We start from the raw sequence: 23,273 nt of genomic DNA on the forward strand, positions 1-23,273 counted from the left end.
CTCTACACTTTGGGCCACATCTCTTATTTCACCCACATTCTTTTTCACAGGGTGATTGAAATTAAAATATATTGAAGTTAGGATCACCATCCAATTATTTTTCTCCCATTTGGATGTGTTCCAGACATTTTCCTGCATAGATCTATCCACCTTTTCCACATCTTGGTAAAGAGTATACCTGGTTCAGAAATGGTGCAGTTTCACATATGTAATACTCTTATTAGAGGGTCCCTTCTACGTCCCTCTGTCTATTCAATGTGCGATTCTAACTATGTACTTCAATGAAGAAAGGTACCTTGTTTGAAGTTATAATTTTACTATTTATTTCTGACAGGTACTTGCTTTCACTGTCAAACTGTTCTTAAGTTTCTTCCTAAACTTGAAGTAATATTTAAGTAGAATAGCATGAATTATGTGGATGTGTGGCACTACTACTGGTGGAGGTTTATTGCATGATAATTTGCATGTGAGAATCATCAGTTAAACCATGTGAATTGGGGGGTACCTGGGATTGAAAGACTCATGGCACACGAAAAAAAAACATTTCACACAGAGGATAGCACAACTAAAATAACTGGATGTGAGCAGAAGTAAGTACTTGTTAGAAATATATTTTCAGTGTAGAAAATTATAATGTTTGTGTAACATTTACTACTTGTTTGAGTGAAGTACTTCCTTCCACAGGTTAGGTACTAACCTTAAAGAAGCATCTTGACTGAGAATGATATTATGGCCATTGTGCATAGACTAGTGGGTTCCTTTATACAGCTAAGACCTTCATTTCCTGATCATTTCTCAGATATTTCTTCCCCTTTATTTTGAGGGCAAGGATGAGGAGGACAAATATGTTCACTTATTTCCTCCTCTTGAATTTGCTTTAGGAACTCCTTTTCTTGTTGTAGAAAAGGCAGTGTCAGATGTGTTGGACAAATACATCATAGAGAGATGATAACCCCTTCCTCTGGGGTTTCTCTCATCTCATTGTGGTCCCCCAACATACCCTTGACTGACATTTGGTTATTAACCTTTCCTCTCAATGGCTTTCTCATTATCTCACCCTTTGGTGTAGAAAAATTATTTTCCCTCCATTAGTCTTTTTTGCCTGAAATGTGATGACCTTGGTCAACATTTCGGATGTGTTCCTGCATATCCCCATCACAGCATCCTCATAAAATTTCTTTGCAAAACCACTGGAATCATTCGAAACAACCTTTGACCTCAATGGTTCACCTTTCTTCCCCTCTACTTAAGGATCTGTTTGGGTAGCTGGGACCAATCCCATACCACCATCTGTGGTCCATTACCTCCACCCAAATTGGACCTGCTCATGTTCATTAATGCTTCCTTCTCTATTTGAGGGGTATTTCTGAATGACAGTCTCACAATGAGTACATGGACCCAGAGTGAGTGCTCTCTACATCAGTGTACTCAATTTTCGGGCAGTACATCAGCCATATTATGATTTATCACCCTTCATAGTCAATCATTTACTTATGATACATTCCAACAACTCCAAGGTTGTTTTCTATATCAACCACTAAGGATTACCTGATCCTGGACCTTCTCTACTGGGCCAATTCTCAATGAGTTCATCTTTTTATCTGCCAGGTGCTATGAGCCTGGTTGCATACCACCTCCCTCATCCCTCATGTTTTATCTTTAGAATCTCACTCACTCAGTGATGCCTTTGCTACTTCTCTCAATTCCAACCTTCTAGTCTGGTCTCCTGTTCCCCCAACTCTTAGCCCTGGCTGTTGAACCTATTAGCAAAAACTGGTCTTTCTTTTTTGTGTGTGTGTGCATTCCCACCTCTCCATTACCATAGGTCCTGGCTTTGGTTCCTGACATTCTTGGTGGCACGTTTAGCTAGATCAACCTAAGTTTCCTTTTCTATGCTGCCTGACAACCCAATCTACTTGTCTGCCTCCTGTACCCTCTCTCTTAATTCAACCTCGCATGTCATTGTTCCATCAAGAGATCCAATCCCTCCACTTTCACATTTGGGATTTCTTTCGTACATCAACTATAGAACCAAACTTCCCATTCATGTAACTTTTATCATTCTTGTTGCCCTTGTACTTTGTCTGTCTACTAGCATGTCTTTTGCCATTTATCCATCCATTGTCACTTTCTTCTTGATCATCCTACTGTCAGCTGTCTCTCCACTTTCCTTGCACGACTGTTTGAATGTGGACTACCTGTCTTTACCATTGCCATTTATCAAGAGGCTTTGTCCACAACACTTTGCCTTTATTTGTAGTGGAGGATGTTTTTCTCCCCAGTTCTCTCTACCCTGGTCCATTTCTTCCTTCTTTTTAGATAATTTTTTCCCACTCCCATTTCTGAATAGGAACCTAAAGTAATTTCATTCCGTTTTACTTTTGAACTATTTGAGCCAGTGGTGTCTTGAACCTTATTTCACTTTTCTCTCAAGCCCTATTTTTCTTTCTTCTTGTTTGTAGTCACCATCATTTACACTATCAATTTTTCCTGTTGCTCTTGTCCATCATTCTTGTATTCTTCTTAATCTTGACCAGTCCTTCCTCTAATACTTTGGGTGATGAAGAAGGTAATCAATTCTTCTCTTTTATATTCTTACCATCTACTTTATACACTTATGATCTCTCAGATCCAGACAGACTATTGTACTCTTTTTGGGTCATTATTTTGTAACTCCAGTTGTTAAGGCTCCCATCACCAATTCTATATTTCTTGGGATTCCTCTTCCTAAAGGGACAGCCTGGCATGGCCCAGTTGTTTGAGCACTTAATTCACACACTGAGAGTTGTGGGTTGAAATCCCTGTCCCATAAGATGTGCTTGTCCTATCAGCCATGGGAGCATTGTATGTGATGGTCAATCCCACTATTAAATGATAAAAGTGTAGCCAAAGAGTTGTCAGTAATGACTAGCTATCTTCCCTCTTATTTTTCACTGCTAAATTAGGGATGGCTGGTGCAAATAGCCCTTGTGTAGCTTAGAGCAAAATTTGAAACAAACCAAAACAATCCTCCAAAAACATCTCCCCTTCTAGTCATAAAGTTTGGATCTGTCAAAATCTACATTTGGTCTACTCCTCATTGCAGGTTAATGCTCAAAGACCATTCAATAGTTCATCCCATCAGATTTATCATCTTGCTAATTTCTGATGGCAATTGGACAAGATTCTTCAGGCAGGCATATGGGCTATTCCACACACCTTCATCACCTACTATCTTCTAAAGGTTACTGCTTTCCTCTATATGCCATTCTACAATCTACTCATCATCTGTAAAGAAGTTAGTATGTTTCCTTTTTTTACATCCTTCATATAATAAATCTCATCAGGTGATGTAATGCCTCCCAGGATCTATTTTTTCCCAGAGTCTGCATTGATCCTGGATAATGAAAAGCATTTGTGTCATCCAACCTGGCTCCATGTGTGCTCACCATGAAATAAGGTGTTTTGAAAGTCCACCTGAAGTATCCTTATTGTATATCTCTATGACGTTTGATTGATTTACTCTTTACCTATTCCATGGACTACCAAAATAGAAGCCAGCAGCATGGGGTATTCTGCCCATTTCCCTGGCTTAACCTGCTGATTATCCTGTACATGGTGTGGGGACTTCCCAGGGAAGGTTATCTTCTTTCAATTTACCTCCTCTGGGATCTTAACATCTACCCTGTGTTTGCCTTGCTGGTGACCCGTGAAGGGGAGGAGAGGATCCTGGTGGTTGAGGAGTCCAACCCTAACACACCACTTTGGCCTTGAATTCCTGTAGATGGGCAGCCTTGAGATGGCCCCCTAGGGTCAACCAACTACCAGTGTTGGATGTTCTCAACAGGTGTTGTGGACATTGTATCTGATACCGGTGTTTAAGTATAGTGCTCATGAAACCCTAGTATTGCAGCAGTGTCCTTGTTTGGCATTGTAGTGTGTCCCCTCGTAGGGATCCATGGTATGTGGGGTTAGTGAGCACTGAAATGTTTTTATTATTATTATGGATCCTCCAAATAAAAACTTAAAAGTAGTAAAAAAACAGTCCACAGGGAAATGACCATGTGATTCTAAGCAGCAATCTTCAACATCTGTAACACCTCTACCTCATTTTCTTATATTACATTCTCTTTCAGACAAACCTTTAGGGCAAATGTATCCCTTTTTTATTCAGAAGGGACTAGAAGGATTTGCTGGCTCTCCAAAGTCAGTCAGAAAGCTTTGCTCTGGTGACGTATTGGTGGAAACATCCATATCTAAACACAGTGAACTCCTCTTACATTCAAAGGCAATTGGGGATATACCCATGCTACTTTGAATTCGTCACAAGGAGTTATAGTTGAGAGGGATTTGAAGAACATTCCTGAGTTGGAAATTCTCACTGGTTTCTCCATCCAGGGAATTTCTACAGTGAGGCATATCTCCACTCGCAAATATGGAACTATGATTTCCTACCAGTGTTCTCATTTTAACATGCACGTCATCACGTTATCTTAATTACAAGTTAAGGTCATATATTCCAAATCATCTCAGATGTTTCCAGTGTCAGTGGTTTGGTCACTCGAAGACACCATGACATTTGCTCACTGCGGGTGGCAAGGACCACTATGCTTATGATTGTGAAACAGACCCTCACTGCATTAATTGTAATGGCTCTCACTCATCATACTTTCATTCTTGAAAGAAAAAGAAGTTCATTGTTTGAAGATGATTCAAAACATTACTTACCCTGAGGCTCAAATGTTACTATTCCACCACTTCACCTTGGATGTATGCTGCTGCACATCATTCTACTACTACAGTGGGAATGCAGACAGATCTCTCTGTACATCCAAAAGAATCATTCTCAAACCATATGAAAAGTCTTTTTACCTCCATGGTTAAAAGGTTGATGAATCAATGTCAACACTCATCTCTGTCCCTAACATTCACTCCAGCAAATCCCCAGATCCACTTCCTTTGGTTCTGGGTAGGGGCATTTCCTCGGGAACATCTTCTCCTGCCCCAGAATACAAAATGATCATTCGTTCATGTTCACAGTTGCTGGGATCTTCTTCCAATGACAAAGATCTTCCCAACCTTCTTGCCAGTATTCAAAACCAACCGGCCCATTTGTCTTTAACATCTACTTCCATCTAGTTTTTCTGGATACCAGGCCACGTTGGTACTTGCGGGAATGAGCTCGCTGACACCACAGCTAAATCTGTCTGGCACTGTCACTGCTGTGCCTGTTCTATACATGGACTATGGTCCTGTATTCAAGGCTCAGCTCTGTGCCAGTTGGCAGATGACTTGGATTAAGCAACATGAAAACAAACTTTTCTAAATAAAACCCTCTGTTAGACTTTGGCCATCTTGCTTCTGTAAGAATAAGAAAGAAGTTGTCCTAACTAGACTATGCATTGGTCACACTTTTTTAACTCATCTTTTTCTTTTATCTGGGACTAATGCACCAGTGTGTTGTCTGTGTGACATTCAGGCCACAATAAGCCACATTTTACTGTCTTCCCATCGTTACGACTCTCAATGACAGCACCACTTAAATGTGTTTTGTCCCAAGTTTATCCATAACCTTAGTGTTATTAGAGATAGTGACTCTGTCCATCTTGGTAATGTTTTTAGTTTTTTAAAGGCCATTAATCTTTTTAATGCTATTTAAGTTTTTAATTTATAAATTAAACATTTATTTAATGCAATTCATTTTTAAGAATTAAAGTACAACTAGTTGAATTGGAAATTAGAAGATGGCTATAATATCAAATAACTCGAAACCAGGACTGGAAAGGCTAACTTCAGGTGACTACTGCTGATGTTTAAACGTACCTGTTAGTCATCCTGGACAGTTATGATAATTAAAATTATGCAACAAAAAGTTCTTTACAAGTTGTATTACTGTAGTTTCTGTCTTACTGCTGTAAACTAGATATAAAAATTTGATTTAATGCTATTTATGTTTTCATTTCAAAAATTAAACTTTGTGTTCTTTTATCTTGATTCATTTTTATGAATTTTAATAACTTTAACTTTTTATCAGATGTTTGATGCAGATAGCCTAGTTATTTTGTGCCATAAAACACAAATCCCTCTTTTCCTTTTTCATATTGAGTGGGCCATGGAAGACTTTTGTCACTCACCAGTTCCTAGCCACTGGAATGGTGGACCATGGAGAATCCTCAATGATTAGGGTGTAGCTGCTAGGACTAGAACAAAAGGTGCAACTACTGTGAGAAGTGAGACAGTAACTATAATACTGATGTTGTGCAGGTAACCACCTCTCACATAGCTAGCTATACCATATGCCACTTATACCATTCTCCTCTGGTCTGAGTATATTCAGCTGAGATATGGTGAGCAAGCACTATAATGCTTTGCCTTCCTCCTGCAGTCAGACTCGATTTGGTGTAGTTGAGGCAAATACATAATATGATGCTATGCCCTTCTCCTGCAGTCTGTGACTATCCAATGGATTTGAAAGCATACACTATACACATATGCCCTACTCCTACAATTGATGTTGGTCCAACAAAGGCTGGCAGTAAAGTTGAGGTGAGCAAACAAGATATAGTCTGAACATGCACCAGTTTCACTACACATACTGACACTCTACCTTTTATGTGCATGTACTTGAATGGCTGTGTTCTTATTCTGCTCAACCCAGTGACACATAAAGCTAGTTTGCCTTTTCCTTCCTTCCTTCATTCTGGACAAAGAGTATATCCTGGAAAAGATGAGATGCTGTCACCCATGAATGTACCCCCTATCAAACTCCTGCCACTGAGTGTCATACTCTATGGACTTCCTGGTAAATCTTTGCACTAGTCACTCTGCCTCTTCAGCTTGGAATTCTAACTTAACTGTGTGAAGAGTTGTGGTCTTGTCTCATAAGTTGACATTTGCCATACCTGAAAATGTATTTCTGATAAATACCTCTTTACACACATTCCCACCCATCCTCCACACTTCCGGTGCATGTTTTCTTATTTGTCTCGTCAAGAAAGGAAGATTTGTAAGTGCACCTAGAGGTTCGTTGCTTTCCTATTGATGGAGGGCTTTTGAGACACAATGACATCATTACGTAGTACTACAGTTCATGAAAAATCTCTTGAAATTAGGTGGGTGTTTACTAAAGCCTAATGGCATACAAATCTCTAATGCAGACATGCAAGAAAGATAGCTTAACTGTGTAAAGAGGTACCTATATATAGGAAAATCTTAACTTTTAATACAGGATGTGGACTGTCAGTTTGGAGTTTTCACAGTGTTAGGTATTCTAATAATCAATTATAACAAGGTTAATTGATGCACACTGTAATAAGTAAACATCAGGTTTTTATCAAAAATAAGTGGAAAACTGAACCTCAATAATTAAAGAAATAACCACCTATTAGACTAAGTACAACCACTAGTGCAAAAGATCAGAACTACATCATTATTAAATTTGTAAAGGAATAAAGAGGAAAGAACTCAATAAAAAAACAAATGCAGCTTTCAGTACTGTGATGTCTGACAATAATAAAAAGTTTAAACTAGCTGAACTATAGGGACATTGTGTTAGCTAAACTGTCTTTACCTAAACCCAAAACATAGAATAAGGATGCTGTTTGTTGCATTTTAGTTTCCATAGAAGATCATAACTATTACAAGGATGAAGGATGTGTTACTTACAATGCATTTGAATGACTTTCAACAACACCTAACTAAAGGAAAAAAAAGATATATCTTCACCATTATATCTGTCACTTGTTTCAATGAACATCATTTTATATTGAACACTTCTTACTTCTTTCAAACCTGTTTTAATCATGTTAATGCATTAAGACTAAAATAAATTATATTAACCCTTAATTCTTGCACTTGTTCCCTCTGATTTATGACTTTTACTGCTAGTTCAATGGTATTCCTTACCAATATCCTGAACATTCCTTATTCCTTTTTCTACTGCTAGTTCAATGGTATTCCTTACAATTTCAGAAATATCTTTCTCGAGATTTTTCCACCATGTTCCAGATATCTTCCTGTTTGTTTATTGCTTCCATTGTTTTCAAACTGTTGATAAATGTTTCACAAAAATGTTTTCAAAACATTTGTTGATAAATAGTATACTGAAAAATAAAAAGTAGTGATGTACTGACATTTTGATGTAAGATTCAGAAAAACCAGTGTTATTTCTGACATTTTGTAGATTTTTGTACTAAACACTTCTGATATGCCTATTGATAAAGTGATGTATTGTAGCAAATTTACATCCTAGGTTTATGATACATTATTGGTGTTACAGTTCAAAAAAAAGTAATATACTGATATTTTCAGCTTTACATCATACATTACATTAAATGCCTGTTAAAGTAATTTTCTGTTGTACTAGTTAAGTATTTTTTTGGAATGATTTCCCACCACATGTTTCAATACACTATATCCCATTAATGTACAGTACAAAGTTTAGATTTTAAAGTTTATTCTTTTTACTGTTCCTCTGTTGTAAGAATGGTGTGTATGGCTTAATGCACAAATTCAGTGTCAAAGAAAACCAATTTTAGATTAAGCTAGATAAAATAAAAAAACGTGACTACACATAATACATTATAAAAAATTAGTCTGGTGGTAGTTTCTTTGTTTTTTAGTAAAAAAACTTCAACTCAATTCTGGTTATTTCAAGTACTGTCAAACTGCAAACCAGACCAAATGCAGTAACTGGTGTATATTTAGAAACAATGAAAGTTTTCCATCAATAAGTAGATTTCAGTTTCACTTTGGTCCAGCATTTTAAACTGTAGAAATAAGTATATTATCCTGAGTTATGGAATAAAACAATAATTAGATAAGTTTTACACACTTTTTTTCTAACAACAAAAATTAAGTTGTTGTTCATCAGAAAATAATTTATAACTTTTTTTATAAAGTGGTGTTTAAATCTGAAAGAAGATAGCCCCACTTTACCTCAGAGGTAACATGACATTAAATATATTTCATTACTGTTTAGAAGCTGCATTAGACTTCAATTTTAGAATGGTATTTGCTATGTCTACTTGCGACATTGAAGAGTAGGAAAAATATCAGTAATTAAGAGCATATTTATATTTTTTGAAGTTTTCTTTCTTATATATATATATATATATATATCCATAATAAAAGTTAACTTCTAATTAATACAACATTAGAGTAATTAAGGATTAATCCAATAGTTTGAATTTTACCTACTCACTAAAATTAGTGAATATATGACAGGTTTCAGTTTAATCAAAACTCGTTCATGAAATTTGACCCTTCTTAAAATGATAGCTAAAAAGTGTTTTTAATTTTTGCAAAGCAGAATACATTTAATGTGCTAAACTAAAAATACACTAACAGTTATCCTCATGTGGTAAACATTCTGAAGGTTCTTTAGTCTGAATGTAGTTACATTTAACCCAAAAAGTGGGTATTCAAATTTAAAAGCCGCCTTCCTCCATCATCCTAAGCGAAACATGTACTGATATTGCTCTCGATATTGCCTTGAAAGAGTATATATAAATTAACATACCATCAGACTCTCACTACAGAATTCAGTATGGGAAAGGGGTTCCCTTGTCAAACATTTCAATGAAAACAATCAGTATTTTACTGAAAATTCCCAGATATTTAAATACAAATTATTATTAGTCTTAAGTGTGTGATATTTTGACAATCCTAAAAGTTCTTCTCTGCTCAACACCCAGTTACGGCTCATTCCTAGGGAGGAGAAGCAATGAAACATGTACAACATTACCAACCCCCAACAGCTCAATTTCTGTCACTGAAAAGATCAAAATAACATATAAATAAATGTTCTATAATATATATGGGACTGAACTATTTCTACTATACACTTACAACTCTGTGAAAATTAGATCAACTTTCTAAAATCCTACTAGACTTTTGGAGCAATTAACATGAATTAATGGAACTTTTATTATTGGCTATGAATAAATATGCAATTTATGTTGTTTTTAGTGGAAAAATTTACCATTAAAGTCTGAATCACATTTTTCATAGAATTTGGTTTGATTTGAATTTCACGCAAAGTTACACAAGGGCTATCTATACTAGCCATCTCTAATTTAGCAGTGTAGAGGGAAGGCAGCTAGTCATCTCCACCCACTGCCAACTCTTGGGCTACTCTTTTACCAATGGATAGTGGGATTGAGTGTTATATTATAATGTCCCCACAGCTGAAAGGGCAAGCATGTTTGGTGTGACAGGGATTCAAACCTACGACCCTTGAATTACGAGTCAAGTGCCATTTTTCTATGGCCATGCCGGGCTGCTTTTCATGGAGGTAACAGTGGGTGCTAATTAATAACAATATTTTTGCTATCTTAATAATACAACAATTATTAGATATTTATAGCAAAATAAAGTTATCAGATATTTAATGTAATAATGTTTATTTTACATTACTTAATACAAAGTTCATGGATTTATTGCATGCATCACAGTACTTCCAACATGTTACTTAGAAAAAGCATGCACTTAGAACCAGATAAATCATGTGACCATGCTTTACGAAGCAAGATCTGTATTCACAAAAAAATTTGCTGAAGTAGCAGGAATTAGGGTTACCTTTGGAGATTCAGAAAGCAAACAAAAAAACTTGTCAGTAGAGATTTACATAATAACAATGTCATAGGTGTTCACATCTTATGTGATATATTGGGTATATACCTATAAAGACCCCCATGTTTCCATCAAAAGTTAGTTTTTAACAGAATCTCACTTTCATCATTATACCTTCCTAGTATTATAAAGCTAACTATTACTTTTATGACTATTGTACAATTATAAATTCTGGTTCTATTTGATTTATAAGTGAGGAAACCAGTAATATAGAGATTGTACCTTTCATGTAAAGTCGAGACAACTAAGTCTGCTAAGTGATCATTGATCAAATCAAGTGATATGTCAGGTTCCTTTTAGCAAGTTCAGTAACTTGCCTTACATAGGTTGTTTTTTTTATCTGGTGATGTTTTCCTGATACTTGTTTACTTTTTTTATAAGATGGAGTACATTGGTTACTAGGTTACAGAATATATTCCAAAGCTGTAAAAATTTTGCATAGGATAATAAAATAGGTAGTTAAATTTCTATTAAATTATGATAAAACTATAGTAATTGTTAGAACTAGGTAAAGTACTAGGCTTGTTTAAGAAAGATGGCAATGAATGAGAATAAGAAATCTTGGTTTTCCTTATTTGCTAGTTTTCAACTTGAGGAATATCTGGATAGTTGAAAAGCAGGATATAAGGTGACTATGCCAGATAGTTCTTCATATCCACCTTCTGATGGCATATCTGTGTTTTGATTTTTTTAAACTCTTTCACTTGATACGTAACATAGGGGTTAGTTTTCTACAGATTCCAATTGCATAGTGTAAAAAACACTGAATATACTGCATGTTATTGTCATTTATTATTTGCTGGTAATTTCTGTTTCACCCTGTACTTGTGTTTTTTTAAAGGATCACCAGACTTCTGTAAGAAACTAACTTCAAAGGGTAATAATATTTTAACACTAGAATTATTTTTATTTTGCATAGAATAATAATAAAATAAGTGTTCAAAAATTGTGAACACTGTTTTGCTTTAACAAATGATGATAAAATTATAACTATAGCTAGAACTAGGTAGATGCTAGGACTGTTGAAGAAAGATAATGATGAACAAAAATAAGATATCTGGATTTGGCCATTCACCAGTTTTTGACTTTGTGATGCTTATACCTCAGAGATAGTGCAATTGTAACTCTTCATATCTAGCTTCTGATGATCTACAGAGATGGAAATCCAGATGAGTTTTGTGCAGCTTTAATATAGCTGTCTCTGTCATCCCTACACAGAGTGCACTATTGATATTTTATGCATTACAGTTCTCAAGGTTTGTAAGAAAGTTTAGCAAAAAGGTTATCTCAAAAATTATTTGTTGCAATGAATAGCATGATTCTATTTAAAGGAATACAGTAAGCTTTCCTATAACTGACTTTTTTGAGGGGGGCATAATTCTTTTAAAAATCTGAGAAACACTGCAGTATGACATAAACAACAATGGATTCACAGATGTTTTAATAAATATTAAGGCCAAATGTGAGCTTGTGGCTAGTTTGCCTGGACTTTGAGTTAGAGATTCAAGATTTGCATCCCATTATTGGAAACACTTTGTATAATATGTACAATCTAAACTTTTGGGTTAGATACCACTATTCAGCAAGATAAGAGTTTGTAACTTTATAATTAGCAACAGCTATGTGCAGTTTGTCTTTGTGCAGCTTTGAACGGAAATTTTAAATAATAATAATGAAACATTTGTCTATCTGTCAATAAAACTACAGTACTGTTCACTTAAAAGGCTGAAACTAAAAGGAAATATAACATTTTTCTGAAGCTCACAATATTTTGTTTTTGGTAAAAGAAACAGCATACAGTAAACATTAAAATCATTTTTATTTATATTTCAGGTACAGAAAGAAAATGCTAGTGTTAGCATTAAATTATACAATGAATTATCATTGTTTCCAATAACATAACTTTTCTTGAAATATCATACCTTAATCTAGATATATCTAAATTATGCATGTGTTTAAGTTCTTAAGCATGAAATTTACATGTTGGTTTATAGGCAATGCCCATTACAAATATCAAACCTGAATTTTAGCATTATATGCTCTCAAGCATACCACTAACCCACCAAAAGGTGGCTTACACTTTTATAATAAAGGTTTACAAGCTGCATTTTATCTTTTATGGTTTTTAGTGCAGTGTTACACAATGAATTATAAGCTCTCTGTCTACTATTGGGAAACAAATCCTGAAATTTAGGGATGCAAATCCTTAGCTACTTACCACTGATCCACCAGGGAAGGGATAGATGTGTTGAATCTACCAACAGATGACTTATTCATATTCAAATGTAAGAGGTAATTCCTACAGCTCAACTGTGTAGGCAGAGTTGACTATAAAGATGCACATTATATATAAAAGCAGAGAAAATAAAATGTGATACTATATCAACATAAAACAGTCATATCAGAAACTGAAGCTACATGGAAACTGTAGTAACCATAAAACATTATTCAATCACAACAAATGGAAGTTTATGGAAAGATTAATTTTCACAAGAGGATACAAGTCAGGCTTTCTAAATATCCATTTTCAATAAAAAATGTTGAAAAAATTCCTTTCCTTTAAGTATGATTCATACAATTCTTAAACATATAACTACTGAAGAACCTTGTGCCAAAACCTAACACTCAGGATGGACTGTGTCATATTTTTCCACCTTAATACAGATTTTCACATGTATTCTCTTTTATCAAGTTATACAAAGCAAATAAATTATAAGGTTTCCCCTTATGCATGCTACCTCTGTATATTAGCAAAGACATATGCAGAAATTAATGTGACCTCCTTTACATATTCAGCTATAGTAGGCTAATAAGGATAGTTATTTGTATTAGACTACTTGCAAAGTTCATAAATGTAAGCTTTTATTATATTATACTAAGAAGTGCAAAGCATGTATAAGGAGTTGAATTAAAATAGTTATCTCCATCATTCATTATGTGAACTCCTTTACCTGAATCTCACCTTATCCCTGATTATCTGTTTTTATAAACAAGCAATTATTGTTCACAAATTCAGCTTTGTAATGTATCAGTAATTTAAACTTATTACCATCACCACTCACACCATTTGAATGTTAGTTACACAGTTAAAGAGATGCATAGCTGCTATGTAATTCCAGTTTCAAGGGCTTGCAGGAAAATGAGTTGATTTTTGACTAATACATTTCAAATCCACCCTATCCTAATTAACTAAACATGGCAGGAAAAGCATTATACACTCTGACCCTTCAAGATCTATATGGATCTAAACCTTAATGTAGAGAAATGTCTTAAGCAAAACTGAAGTAAAGAATATGTAAACAATTTGTTTGTTTAAAATGAAGCACAAAGCTACATAATGGGCTATCTATGCTCTGCCCACCATGGGTATTGAAACCTGGTTTCTAGTGGCAAGTCCACAGACACGTAAATGAGTTCACGGAATTTCACGTTCAGTGATTTTTATTCAAGAATGCAATTTACACTTTCAGTTATTGATAACAACAAATGTCTTAGCTGCTGTGTGTAACAATGTGATGTAATTAACGTATCTACATCAGATATGTGCAAAAGAAACTGCACGCTTAAAAAAAATTATTACAAGCTTCAAATGGACATACTCAAATTATCTCTTGATACCCTGTATTTGGGGTAGGATCAAATCAAATCATGTATTTCCTAGATTGATTTTTGACTAAATATTTTTATTTACTCAAAAATGTACAATAATTGTCTTGAAAATAAACAACTGTAAAGGATAGATAACACATGATTATGGCAACAGGTTATTTTGGATATTTTTATACGTGAAACATCATAGGGACAATCAACTAATAAATTTTCAAAGGCTTCATTCATACTTGCAATTTTTGTCTAGGTTATTGTAGTATGTTACTTTTAACACCCCACCATTATTTATTTTCCTGGTTTGCAAGAAAAACTTAACACAAATTCAACATATGTATGTTTGGAAAGCTCTGTCCATTGTCTGTTAGGGTACTTGGGTCATAATCTAAGGATGGTGAGTTTGAATCGTCATCACACCAAACAAGCTCACCCTTTCAGCTATAAGGGCATTATAAAAAGATGGTCAATCCCACTATTTGTTGGTAGAAAAAGTAGCCCAAGAGATGGTAGTGAGTGATGATGACTAGCTGCTTTCCCTCTAGTATTACACAGTTAAATTAGGGATGGCTAGAGCAAATAGCCCTTGTGTAGCTTTGTGTGAAATTCAAAAACAAAGTGTCTATTGTGTATCATTTAGAAATTATTATATGTTTGTGTAAGGTATGTACTCAGAGAAATTTTCCCCATAACATTTGCAACATCAAATTGTACACTGGGGCATACCAACAATCCCCTACTACAACCTAAGTATAACAAGCATGTATGCATTTAAAATTAAATCCAGAAACGATATAACTGACATGATCAAGATTTTTCATGAGATACTGAAAATTGTTAACTTTGCTTCAATATCTTTTTTTCTTCTTAATCTTTTCATTCTTCTGTCAATTTAACTACCTACAAAAGTAGAATCAGCTTTAAAGAATGGCAGCTACCTAATGTAGGAGTTTCTAAACTTTTTCAACTGGCAGAGCCCTTCAGTTTTTGTTGTTTTTTTTACTGTACTGGCAGACCACCTCCCATTAAAAATAGTTTTTATCATGTGTAACTGGTGTATCATGTAGTTGTTTTACTATTTTTATAGCTTGATTCTAGTTTTAAGAAAAGAACAATGGAAAATAAAAATCATATGATTTGCTTTAATGGGAAGGATGATACCGTTTTGCTGAAACAATCTTGCAAATTTCTGTGTCAATGTCTGACAGTTTCACACGAAGATCCGGCTCCATATTTATCTTATTTCTATACTTCAATTTTACATGAATCTGTCAAACTGGAAATCATCTGTCTTGTTTGTTTGTTTTTATCACTAGGCAACAGTACCAGGTGCACAACGAATTTATGTTAATTATTAAATTGGGATTTATATATATATTATTATCTCAGTTTTATAATGCTTTAGCATTTTACATTATTCGTTACTCTTTCATAAATTTGATGTATTATTATAAATCCCCTTAAGTACTATCGTGGACCCCCAATAGGCCACATACCACAGCTGGGAAACCTCTTATCTAGAGCACTAATATTTTGTTTTTATAATTGGTTCTAAAAATGAAGTTGCAATGCCCAAAACCATACAGTTAACAAAAATGCCACATAGTACAAGTTCCGTTACATTTTTTATTGCTTATTAGTGTGTATTTTACTTAAGACCCCACAGTGGCTATGGACGGTTTTGTTCAATAATATCATCACAACAGAAGCTATAAATAACCAAAAATATCGCTACTACACATTTCCCTTGTTAAAAGTCAGTCCTATCGGTTATAGTTAGGTGGTTTCCCAACAAACATTTGAACTACACACCCATCATGTTGCTAGAACAAACAAGATGCTGTTATCTACAGTGGTTCAAATTTAGTTGCATGGAGCAGCATAGTAATTTCTTTTAGTTTTTATCTGTTTCAGATTAATTTTTGCATATACGGAAACAGCATATTTGGTACGTCACACTGATCAACAAAGAAGTAACGAGTTTTGGTGCTACAAACCAAATATTATTTACACAGAAGAGAATCAAGTATACAAGCAATAACTTTGTGTACTAGTAAATATGATGAGTTCCATAAGTATCTGTCTGTTCTTATGTAATTTAGTGTTTTTTCTGCTAGTAGTTGCAAGTTTATATAATAAATATCACAACATAAAAGACATATAAAAGTCCCTCACTGGCAGAGTGGTAAGTCTATGGATTTACAACGCTAAAATCAGGAGTTCAATTCCTCTCAGTGGGCACAGCAGATAGCCCGATGTGGCTTCGCTAAAAGAAACTATTATAAAAGCGAGTGTCATTTCTTACGGGTTAAGGCACTCAATTTGTAGTCCAAGGGTCGCAGGTTCGAATCCCCGTCACACCAAACGTGCTCGCCCTTTCAGCTGGTGGTGTTATAATGTGATGGTCAATTCGTTGGTAAAAGATAAACCCAAGAGTTGGAGGTGGGTGGTTATGACTCGCTGCCTTCTCTCTAGTCTTACACTGCTAAATTAGGGACTGTTAGTGCAGATAGCCCTCATGTAGCTTTGCATGAAATTGAAAAAACAAGCAAACAAACATTTCTTACAATGGTGGCAGAATTACTAAGGAGTTTTATTCATATACCCTAAAAGGGGTCTGCGAGTGGAGGCACAAAACCCTTTTTTTTTTTTCCTGTGTTATTGTTGGTTCTTACCACAGTGGCACAAGTACATAACTGCTTATCTCTTTCTTCAAAAATATACATTCAAATATCATGCCATTTCCTATTATCCTACACTCTGTGATTCATTATTCACTTTAGAGCCCATAATAGTCCCGTTATTAAATAAAAAAACGATAGATAATAGATACTCGACATCACTATATTTATTATTCTTATCGAATAAAGAGAAATAATCTAACAGAGGGGACAACCATATCATCAGCACTGATTAATGCATGAATGTAATACGATTGGAATGCTATTATTATACACTTTTCTAATTACTGAAAATCCATTAGGATATAGTTTAAAATATCATAAGCCTAATATCAGTTTTATGACTATGCTTCACTAGCTTGTGAAAGACGTTCACACTATAAAAAAAAATTAAGTCTGAAACTACATATATAATCTATAACCAAATATCGCTACCTAAAATTTTAGGTTAACTAAGTCTTAAAACTCAAACTTCCCAATTACCACTTAAATGTGGTTATCTGGAAAGTTTTCTCAACATTTTTGAATTCACGGAACTCTTCACAGTATTCATTACAATAACATTACTGCAATACTATTATATATCAATACTTCCAGATATATTACGTATGTCTAATGCAACTATATACCTAAACGTATACATACAAATATGTATGTTTTTTGTTGATTTTTCAGTGATCTGTGCCTATGTTTGCCTACTACTGGTTTATATAGTCACTACACAAGTGCCCTTGTATTTTATTGTAAAACTAATATATACCGTAACACACCGAACATCTGCCATGGCCCATATTCTTCGACTGACGAATATGCTTAAGGTTACCTGATTGAAAAACCGCAACATTCTTTCCCTAATATGTAGCAACACTGTAATAGATCTGAAATATTTTAATTTACAACGGCACGCTTTTTTTCTTCGTTTTCTTTTTCGCGGCAAGGCAGATCTTCAAATCTTAATTCCTACTGCTGCTGCCCAATGACAGGTTAGCTTAAAAACTTAGCAGAGAGGGTTGAACACTGTACTGTGTGACTTGTTTTTGACTGCTGTTTCTGCAAGTAAAATTTAAATGAGTTGTGTGTGATGACAAACTGTACATACCAGACTCGCATTGAAATGTTTAAAAACTGATAATTTAATATTTTTACTGTTTCTTATGGAAATGGAAAATGGGACAATCCCAGTTTCATTATGGCATTTGGTAACCCTAAATATGCTGTAAGAGTTAACAAAAGCATATGATCTAAGCAAGATAATGAATTTACATTTTCAAACATTTACCACTACTAATCGCTAAAATTAACGATATAATGATAAAAAGAATAAAAAAATCACTTTACGTTTTAAAAGAATTTATCATATCATGCAAAATAATGAGACATGTTTGTTTAATTGTGAATTAATCATATTAGCACATAAACACACTACCAAAATTAAACTTGCGTGTTGTGTTTCATGGAATTATACTCTGCAGTTTCCATAAATTTAGACTTGCGGGATTTCCCTATAAAAACAATGTTATAGTGTGTTCGTTTTTTTTTTTTTTTTTTTTTTTTTTTTATAGCAAAGCTATATCAGGCTATCTGGTCTACCGAGTCCCTGATATTAGCATTGTAAATCTGGAGACACCCCGCTGTCCCAGCGTTGACTAATGTTGTAAAAGTAAATTTAATAAATGTAAGAAATATATATTTTTACACCTGTATGTTTATTTGCTGAAACCTTTGATAAAAACATACCACCAGGCCAACGGGTTAAATGAACTGAAATATGGCAATGTTAAATAAATCACTGCTTTTATAAACTTATTAATGTACCACCCAAGATGTTGTTCTCAACTAGATTTTTATTGTGTGTGTGTGTGTGTGTGTTTATGTACACGTGCCTATCTCTGCCATTAGGACAATTTGGTCAAGCTAAGATTCTATATATGGAAATCAGTTTACATACTGGTCAGCGGAAGCCTAACTGAACTTCCTGTAACAACTGTCCATACCAGTTTAAGTTGCAAAATTTATCTCGTAACAAGCAGACTAACTGTCTCTAGATCTGGAATTCGAACTTCGTATGTTAGCGTTGCAAGTCCATGAACTTATCACTGATCCATCTGGAGATATGTACTGGACTTGTGAATGTTTGTTGCTAGTTGCGCACAGTTTAAATCAGATCACTCGATAAATACATCAAAACTATTCATTGCCCAAATTAAGTTGGCATTGTGATGCTCTCAGTGGCAAATTTGAGGTTAACGCTTAAAGAATGGAATTCGATACCTGTGGCAGCAATAGTTAGAGCCATATAAATAAATATATATATATATAGAGAGAGAGAGAGTGTGTGTGTGTGTGTGTGTGTGTAATTGACAATCAGTGACGTCATTACTGAAATTTGAAGCTAAAACAGGTCTACATGTGAGCACATTACAAGTTTCAGGAGATTAACGAAACCTACGTACAAGTACTGTGTTTACGAAGAAAGCAATGAATGTTTTATTTTTATTGCTGTGCTAACTGTTGATGAATAGAGCTTTATTTTTATTGGACAAATAGGTTTGATGTTTCTTTCAGTATATTTAATCAAGTGTTAATGGAAGTTTCAATTATTTTCAATTTTCCAGTTTTCCTCAGTTTAAATAAGGCTAGTTAAAATGATTTAGCCTAGCATTGGTCAATAACTTGTGGAAAGTAAAAGATATAAATCTCAGTTTTTACACAATTCTGTCAAAAATGGACAAATGAAATGGAATGTGAAGAAAATCTGTTATCAGAGAAGTTGAGTTGATTAGTTTCTAATGCTTCACCTGCTTTAGGCATTTAAAACCGTAATAGTTATTTTGGCAAAGATTAAGAAAAAACGACCTTTATGCACTAGATAACTATAAAATAATATATTTTTATTTAAACAAACGTTTCGCCTTTGCGGCTTCTTCAGAATTAATATACAAAACGTTTGTTAGAATATTCGTTACATTATAAACTGGTTGTAATGTTCTATTTCTCGAGTCTGTTTATTACAGGTTGCGTCTAACAACTATAATGGATTTACCGTTAAACGTTTCTTATAATACCTACGCTTGCTTCCGTCCAAGTTTCTTTTTTGCACGTGATACATATTCTTGAATGTGTATTGCAAAAGTTCCGCCTGTTCTCGAAACTTCTGGAGAACTCTTGAAAGTGAGAAGCAACAATACTTGTTTGACGAAAGCGCACGAGAATATTGTCGAAAGTTCAACAAACTCGTATTTCCTATAAAAAGGCGGCTAGCCAAGAGACGGAAGGGCCAGAACCATTATTACAATTTACAAAGCTTATATTAGATCCTTTAGGTGTGATAACGCCTATACTCACAATTACAAACTTACAGAATAAAGCCATCAAAACCGCGTTTAGATTACCTAACTACACCCCACCCATATATCTCTAAACACTAACCGAATTATCCCCAGTACAAGACCTCTTCATCAAGCTCGCATCCAGATACTAAAAATGCGCTCGGAATATAAACACACAAACCCACCAGTTACCAAGCACAGCCAAAACCTATGCGTTCAGGGCTAAATACACCTTCCCACATAATATGATAAACAATAATACATAATTGTACTACCACTGGTAAGCATTAACCTTTACCTTTCTTGTTTTCAGCGATGAGCACTGGGCAGGTAGAATATTCGGTAACTGCTCAGTGAAAGTTTCCTCTACAGCAAAATTTCTAGCCATTGGATGCATAGATCCCTGGCACCATAACCCAGGAAGGATCTCTATCTCACCTAACTGCCTTCACCTCTCTTTTCTTCAACTCTCACTCCTTCCTTCGATATAATCGAGTTCATCGCTCACAAACCTCACCGTCAAGGCCTGGACATCGAGTTGTGGATTCTTCGAACCTTCCGTCACTGCTCTTCCCGATACACTCGACCGACAACAAACTCGTCACGTGCCTAACCTGCAGCACACCGGTAAAGCTCCATCTCACAACGCGTACGGGGCTGAAGAGAAGCACAAGTTTCTGAGCGCCCCACGTTGTCTCACAAACCCCCTGGGAGTTGGCGAGATTCAAAACCTAAATGACTGTCAAGTAGATTTGGGGACGGACGAGATAATATTATTGAATAGCTGTAATCAGTACGCTATAGGCCTAGTAAGGTATAATTGTGATTAACGTCTATCAATCAGAAAAAAACAAAAAATTTGACCAGGCACATTGTAGATTTCGAATAGTGCAAACCGATCAACTTCAGTGAATTATTTCGGACATTGGTATTTCTACACAAAACATTAAACATATTTGCTAGAAGGAGTGAACTTCTAACCGATGTGGTGGGCCCGGCATGGCCAAGCGTGTTAAGGCGTGCGACTTGTAATCTGAGGGTCGCAGGTTCGTATCCCCGTCGCGCCAAACATTCTCGCCCTTTCAACCATGGGAGCGTTATAATGTTACGGTCAATCCCACTATTCGTTGGTAAAAGAGTAGTCTGAGAGTTGGCGGTGGATGGTGATGACTAACTGCCTTCCCTCTAGCCTTACACTGCTAAATTAGGGACGGCTAGCACAGATAGCCCTCGAGTGGCTTGGTGCGAAATTCAAAAACAATCTAACCGATGTGAGGCTAGTCAAGAAAGACGACGTTAGCTCAATCGAGGTTCGACAATAAACTCAAGTTGTTTGGCGTGAACTTGGATCGTCGATAAAATATTTAGTTCTTGAACGGATACAATTCTTTTTTGTCTGTAAATTTGTAAAACGGTTGTATATAAACCATCATTTGTAATAACTATTAGGAATAACCTTTATTATAAATTTATTGTTTTTTATGTTTGTATATTAAAATTTATCTGTGTTAAAAAGAAAATTGTGTATCAATCTTGTTGGAAAATTTGATACCTATTAACATTTAATTAACTACTAAGCTCAAATTTCCCATTATTTCAAGTTGTAATACGTACCATACGTAATAAAATAAATCGGAAGCTGCTCCGAAGTGAAATTATACTGCATAAAACAATGTATAAAATATTATTATTGTTTTATTATTGTTCTAATATTATAGCATAGTTATAACACCAGCTATGTAGCTATACAAATATATGAAATATATTACTTAAACAAAATACCGTATTTCCCGTCGTCGAAAACGCACCAGCGTCGAAGACTCACGCCCATTTTGATCAGCTAAATTCTGAAAAGAAAAAAGAATGAGAATCTTACAAAGATGTTGCGTGGATGGTTTAGTGACTTACGGTACATAAATCCTCTTACCCACTTCTCGTTTTTTGCGAGCTATACGCTTGTCATATTTACATTTGAAAGTGTATACCTTATATTACCACTGGAATATATGTATTACTACCAGTAATAACGTTATTCTAAACCTGGGGAGTTGAAAAAAGGTGTCATTATTACAGCACCATATGTACGGTGACCTGTTCTTGTTTATTTGTTATTTAATACCAAGTAACTTATACATTTCATTCTGGATCATATAGAAGGGCTTGGATTACTGTCTAGTATGGAAACGCTTCCTCTTGGCTTAAGTTTATTAGGAATATTGTCACGCCCTTAATTCCCGCGCCCGGTTATGACATGCGAAGATTAGAATGTACTATTTCAATAAGTGGAAAATTTCGCTATTAGCGATACTTTCTGTCGTAATCCCCATAATACCCTACGAGGTTTGCCTAATTTTAGTTTTGTTTGTTTTGTTTTTTTGAAATTTCGCACAAAGCTACTCGAGGGCTATCTGTGCTAGCCGTCCCTAATTTAGCAGTGTAAGACTGGAGGGAAGGCAGCTAGTCATCACCACCCACCGCCAACTCTTGGGCTACTCTTTTATCAACGAATAGTGGGATTGACCGTCACATTATAACGCCCCCACGGCTGGGAGGGCGAGCATGTTTAGCGCGACGCGGGCGCGAACCCGGGACCCTCGGATTACGAGTCGCACGCCTTACGCGCTTGGCCATGCCAGGCCCACCTAATTTTAGAGATTTGAGTTTGTCCTCATTCCAAATGGTAAACCAACAACGCAAACTAATCTTTATGGTAAAAATAACATAATACCTAATATAAAGTTAAAAATATTAAACACACACATGAGTGATTTGCCTCATTTAATATATTTTCGTACAATACTTAGAATTAAGTATTCTGGACTCCTCACAGTAATATAAACAAGTTTTATTGTTAAGTGATAAGTAATCATATTATTAACGCTGTATATTTACAATCTAAGCTCACATTTATTACATGATATTAATAACCGTGTTATTCTATAAGATGTTCTTTTAGACATTGTTTAATAACAATAACTTATCGGAGCGACATACGGGAAGTTCTAAGCAAACATTTTTTCCTTTGCCAAAACGCCCCCCCGCTAGTACA

At 35.1% G+C, this 23,273-nt stretch overlaps 2 protein-coding genes across 19 annotated transcripts in view; one reads left to right on the forward strand and one right to left on the reverse strand.

Moving 5' to 3' along the window:
- LOC143244518 (zinc finger SWIM domain-containing protein 7-like) overlaps positions 1-21,894 on the forward strand; it is a 94,259-nt gene extending 72,365 nt beyond the window's left edge. For all 3 annotated transcript variants that reach the window (XM_076489345.1, XM_076489348.1, XM_076489347.1), the window contains one exon: positions 20,538-21,894. Coding sequence is in view for 1 of the 3 variants with exons in the window: in XM_076489348.1 (XP_076345463.1) it covers positions 20,538-20,543 (6 nt within the window). In the remaining 2 variants the exon portion in view is untranslated. The remainder of the gene's footprint in view (positions 1-20,537) is intronic.
- LOC143244520 (cytospin-A-like) overlaps positions 1-22,129 on the reverse strand; it is a 59,955-nt gene extending 37,826 nt beyond the window's left edge. For 3 of the 16 annotated variants that reach the window (XR_013025132.1, XR_013025131.1, XR_013025130.1), the window contains exons 1-3: positions 20,523-20,647; positions 12,830-12,939; positions 7,885-8,025 (exon numbers count right to left, since the gene is read on the reverse strand). Coding sequence is in view for 13 of the 16 variants with exons in the window: in XM_076489350.1 (XP_076345465.1) it covers positions 20,523-20,621 (99 nt within the window). In the remaining 3 variants the exon portion in view is untranslated. Of the gene's footprint in view, positions 1-7,884; positions 8,082-12,829; positions 12,940-17,524; positions 17,934-18,321; positions 18,399-20,522; positions 20,661-22,006 lie in introns of those variants that run through there. The other 13 variants (XM_076489362.1, XM_076489355.1, XM_076489360.1 and 10 more) reach the window with 13 other exon arrangements.
- Between the last annotated feature and the right edge of the window lie 1,144 nt (positions 22,130-23,273).

The sequence above is a fragment of the Tachypleus tridentatus genome, chromosome 2 (assembly GCF_004210375.1).
Source record: "Tachypleus tridentatus isolate NWPU-2018 chromosome 2, ASM421037v1, whole genome shotgun sequence".
NCBI classification, from domain to species: Eukaryota; Metazoa; Arthropoda; class Merostomata; order Xiphosura; family Limulidae; genus Tachypleus; species Tachypleus tridentatus.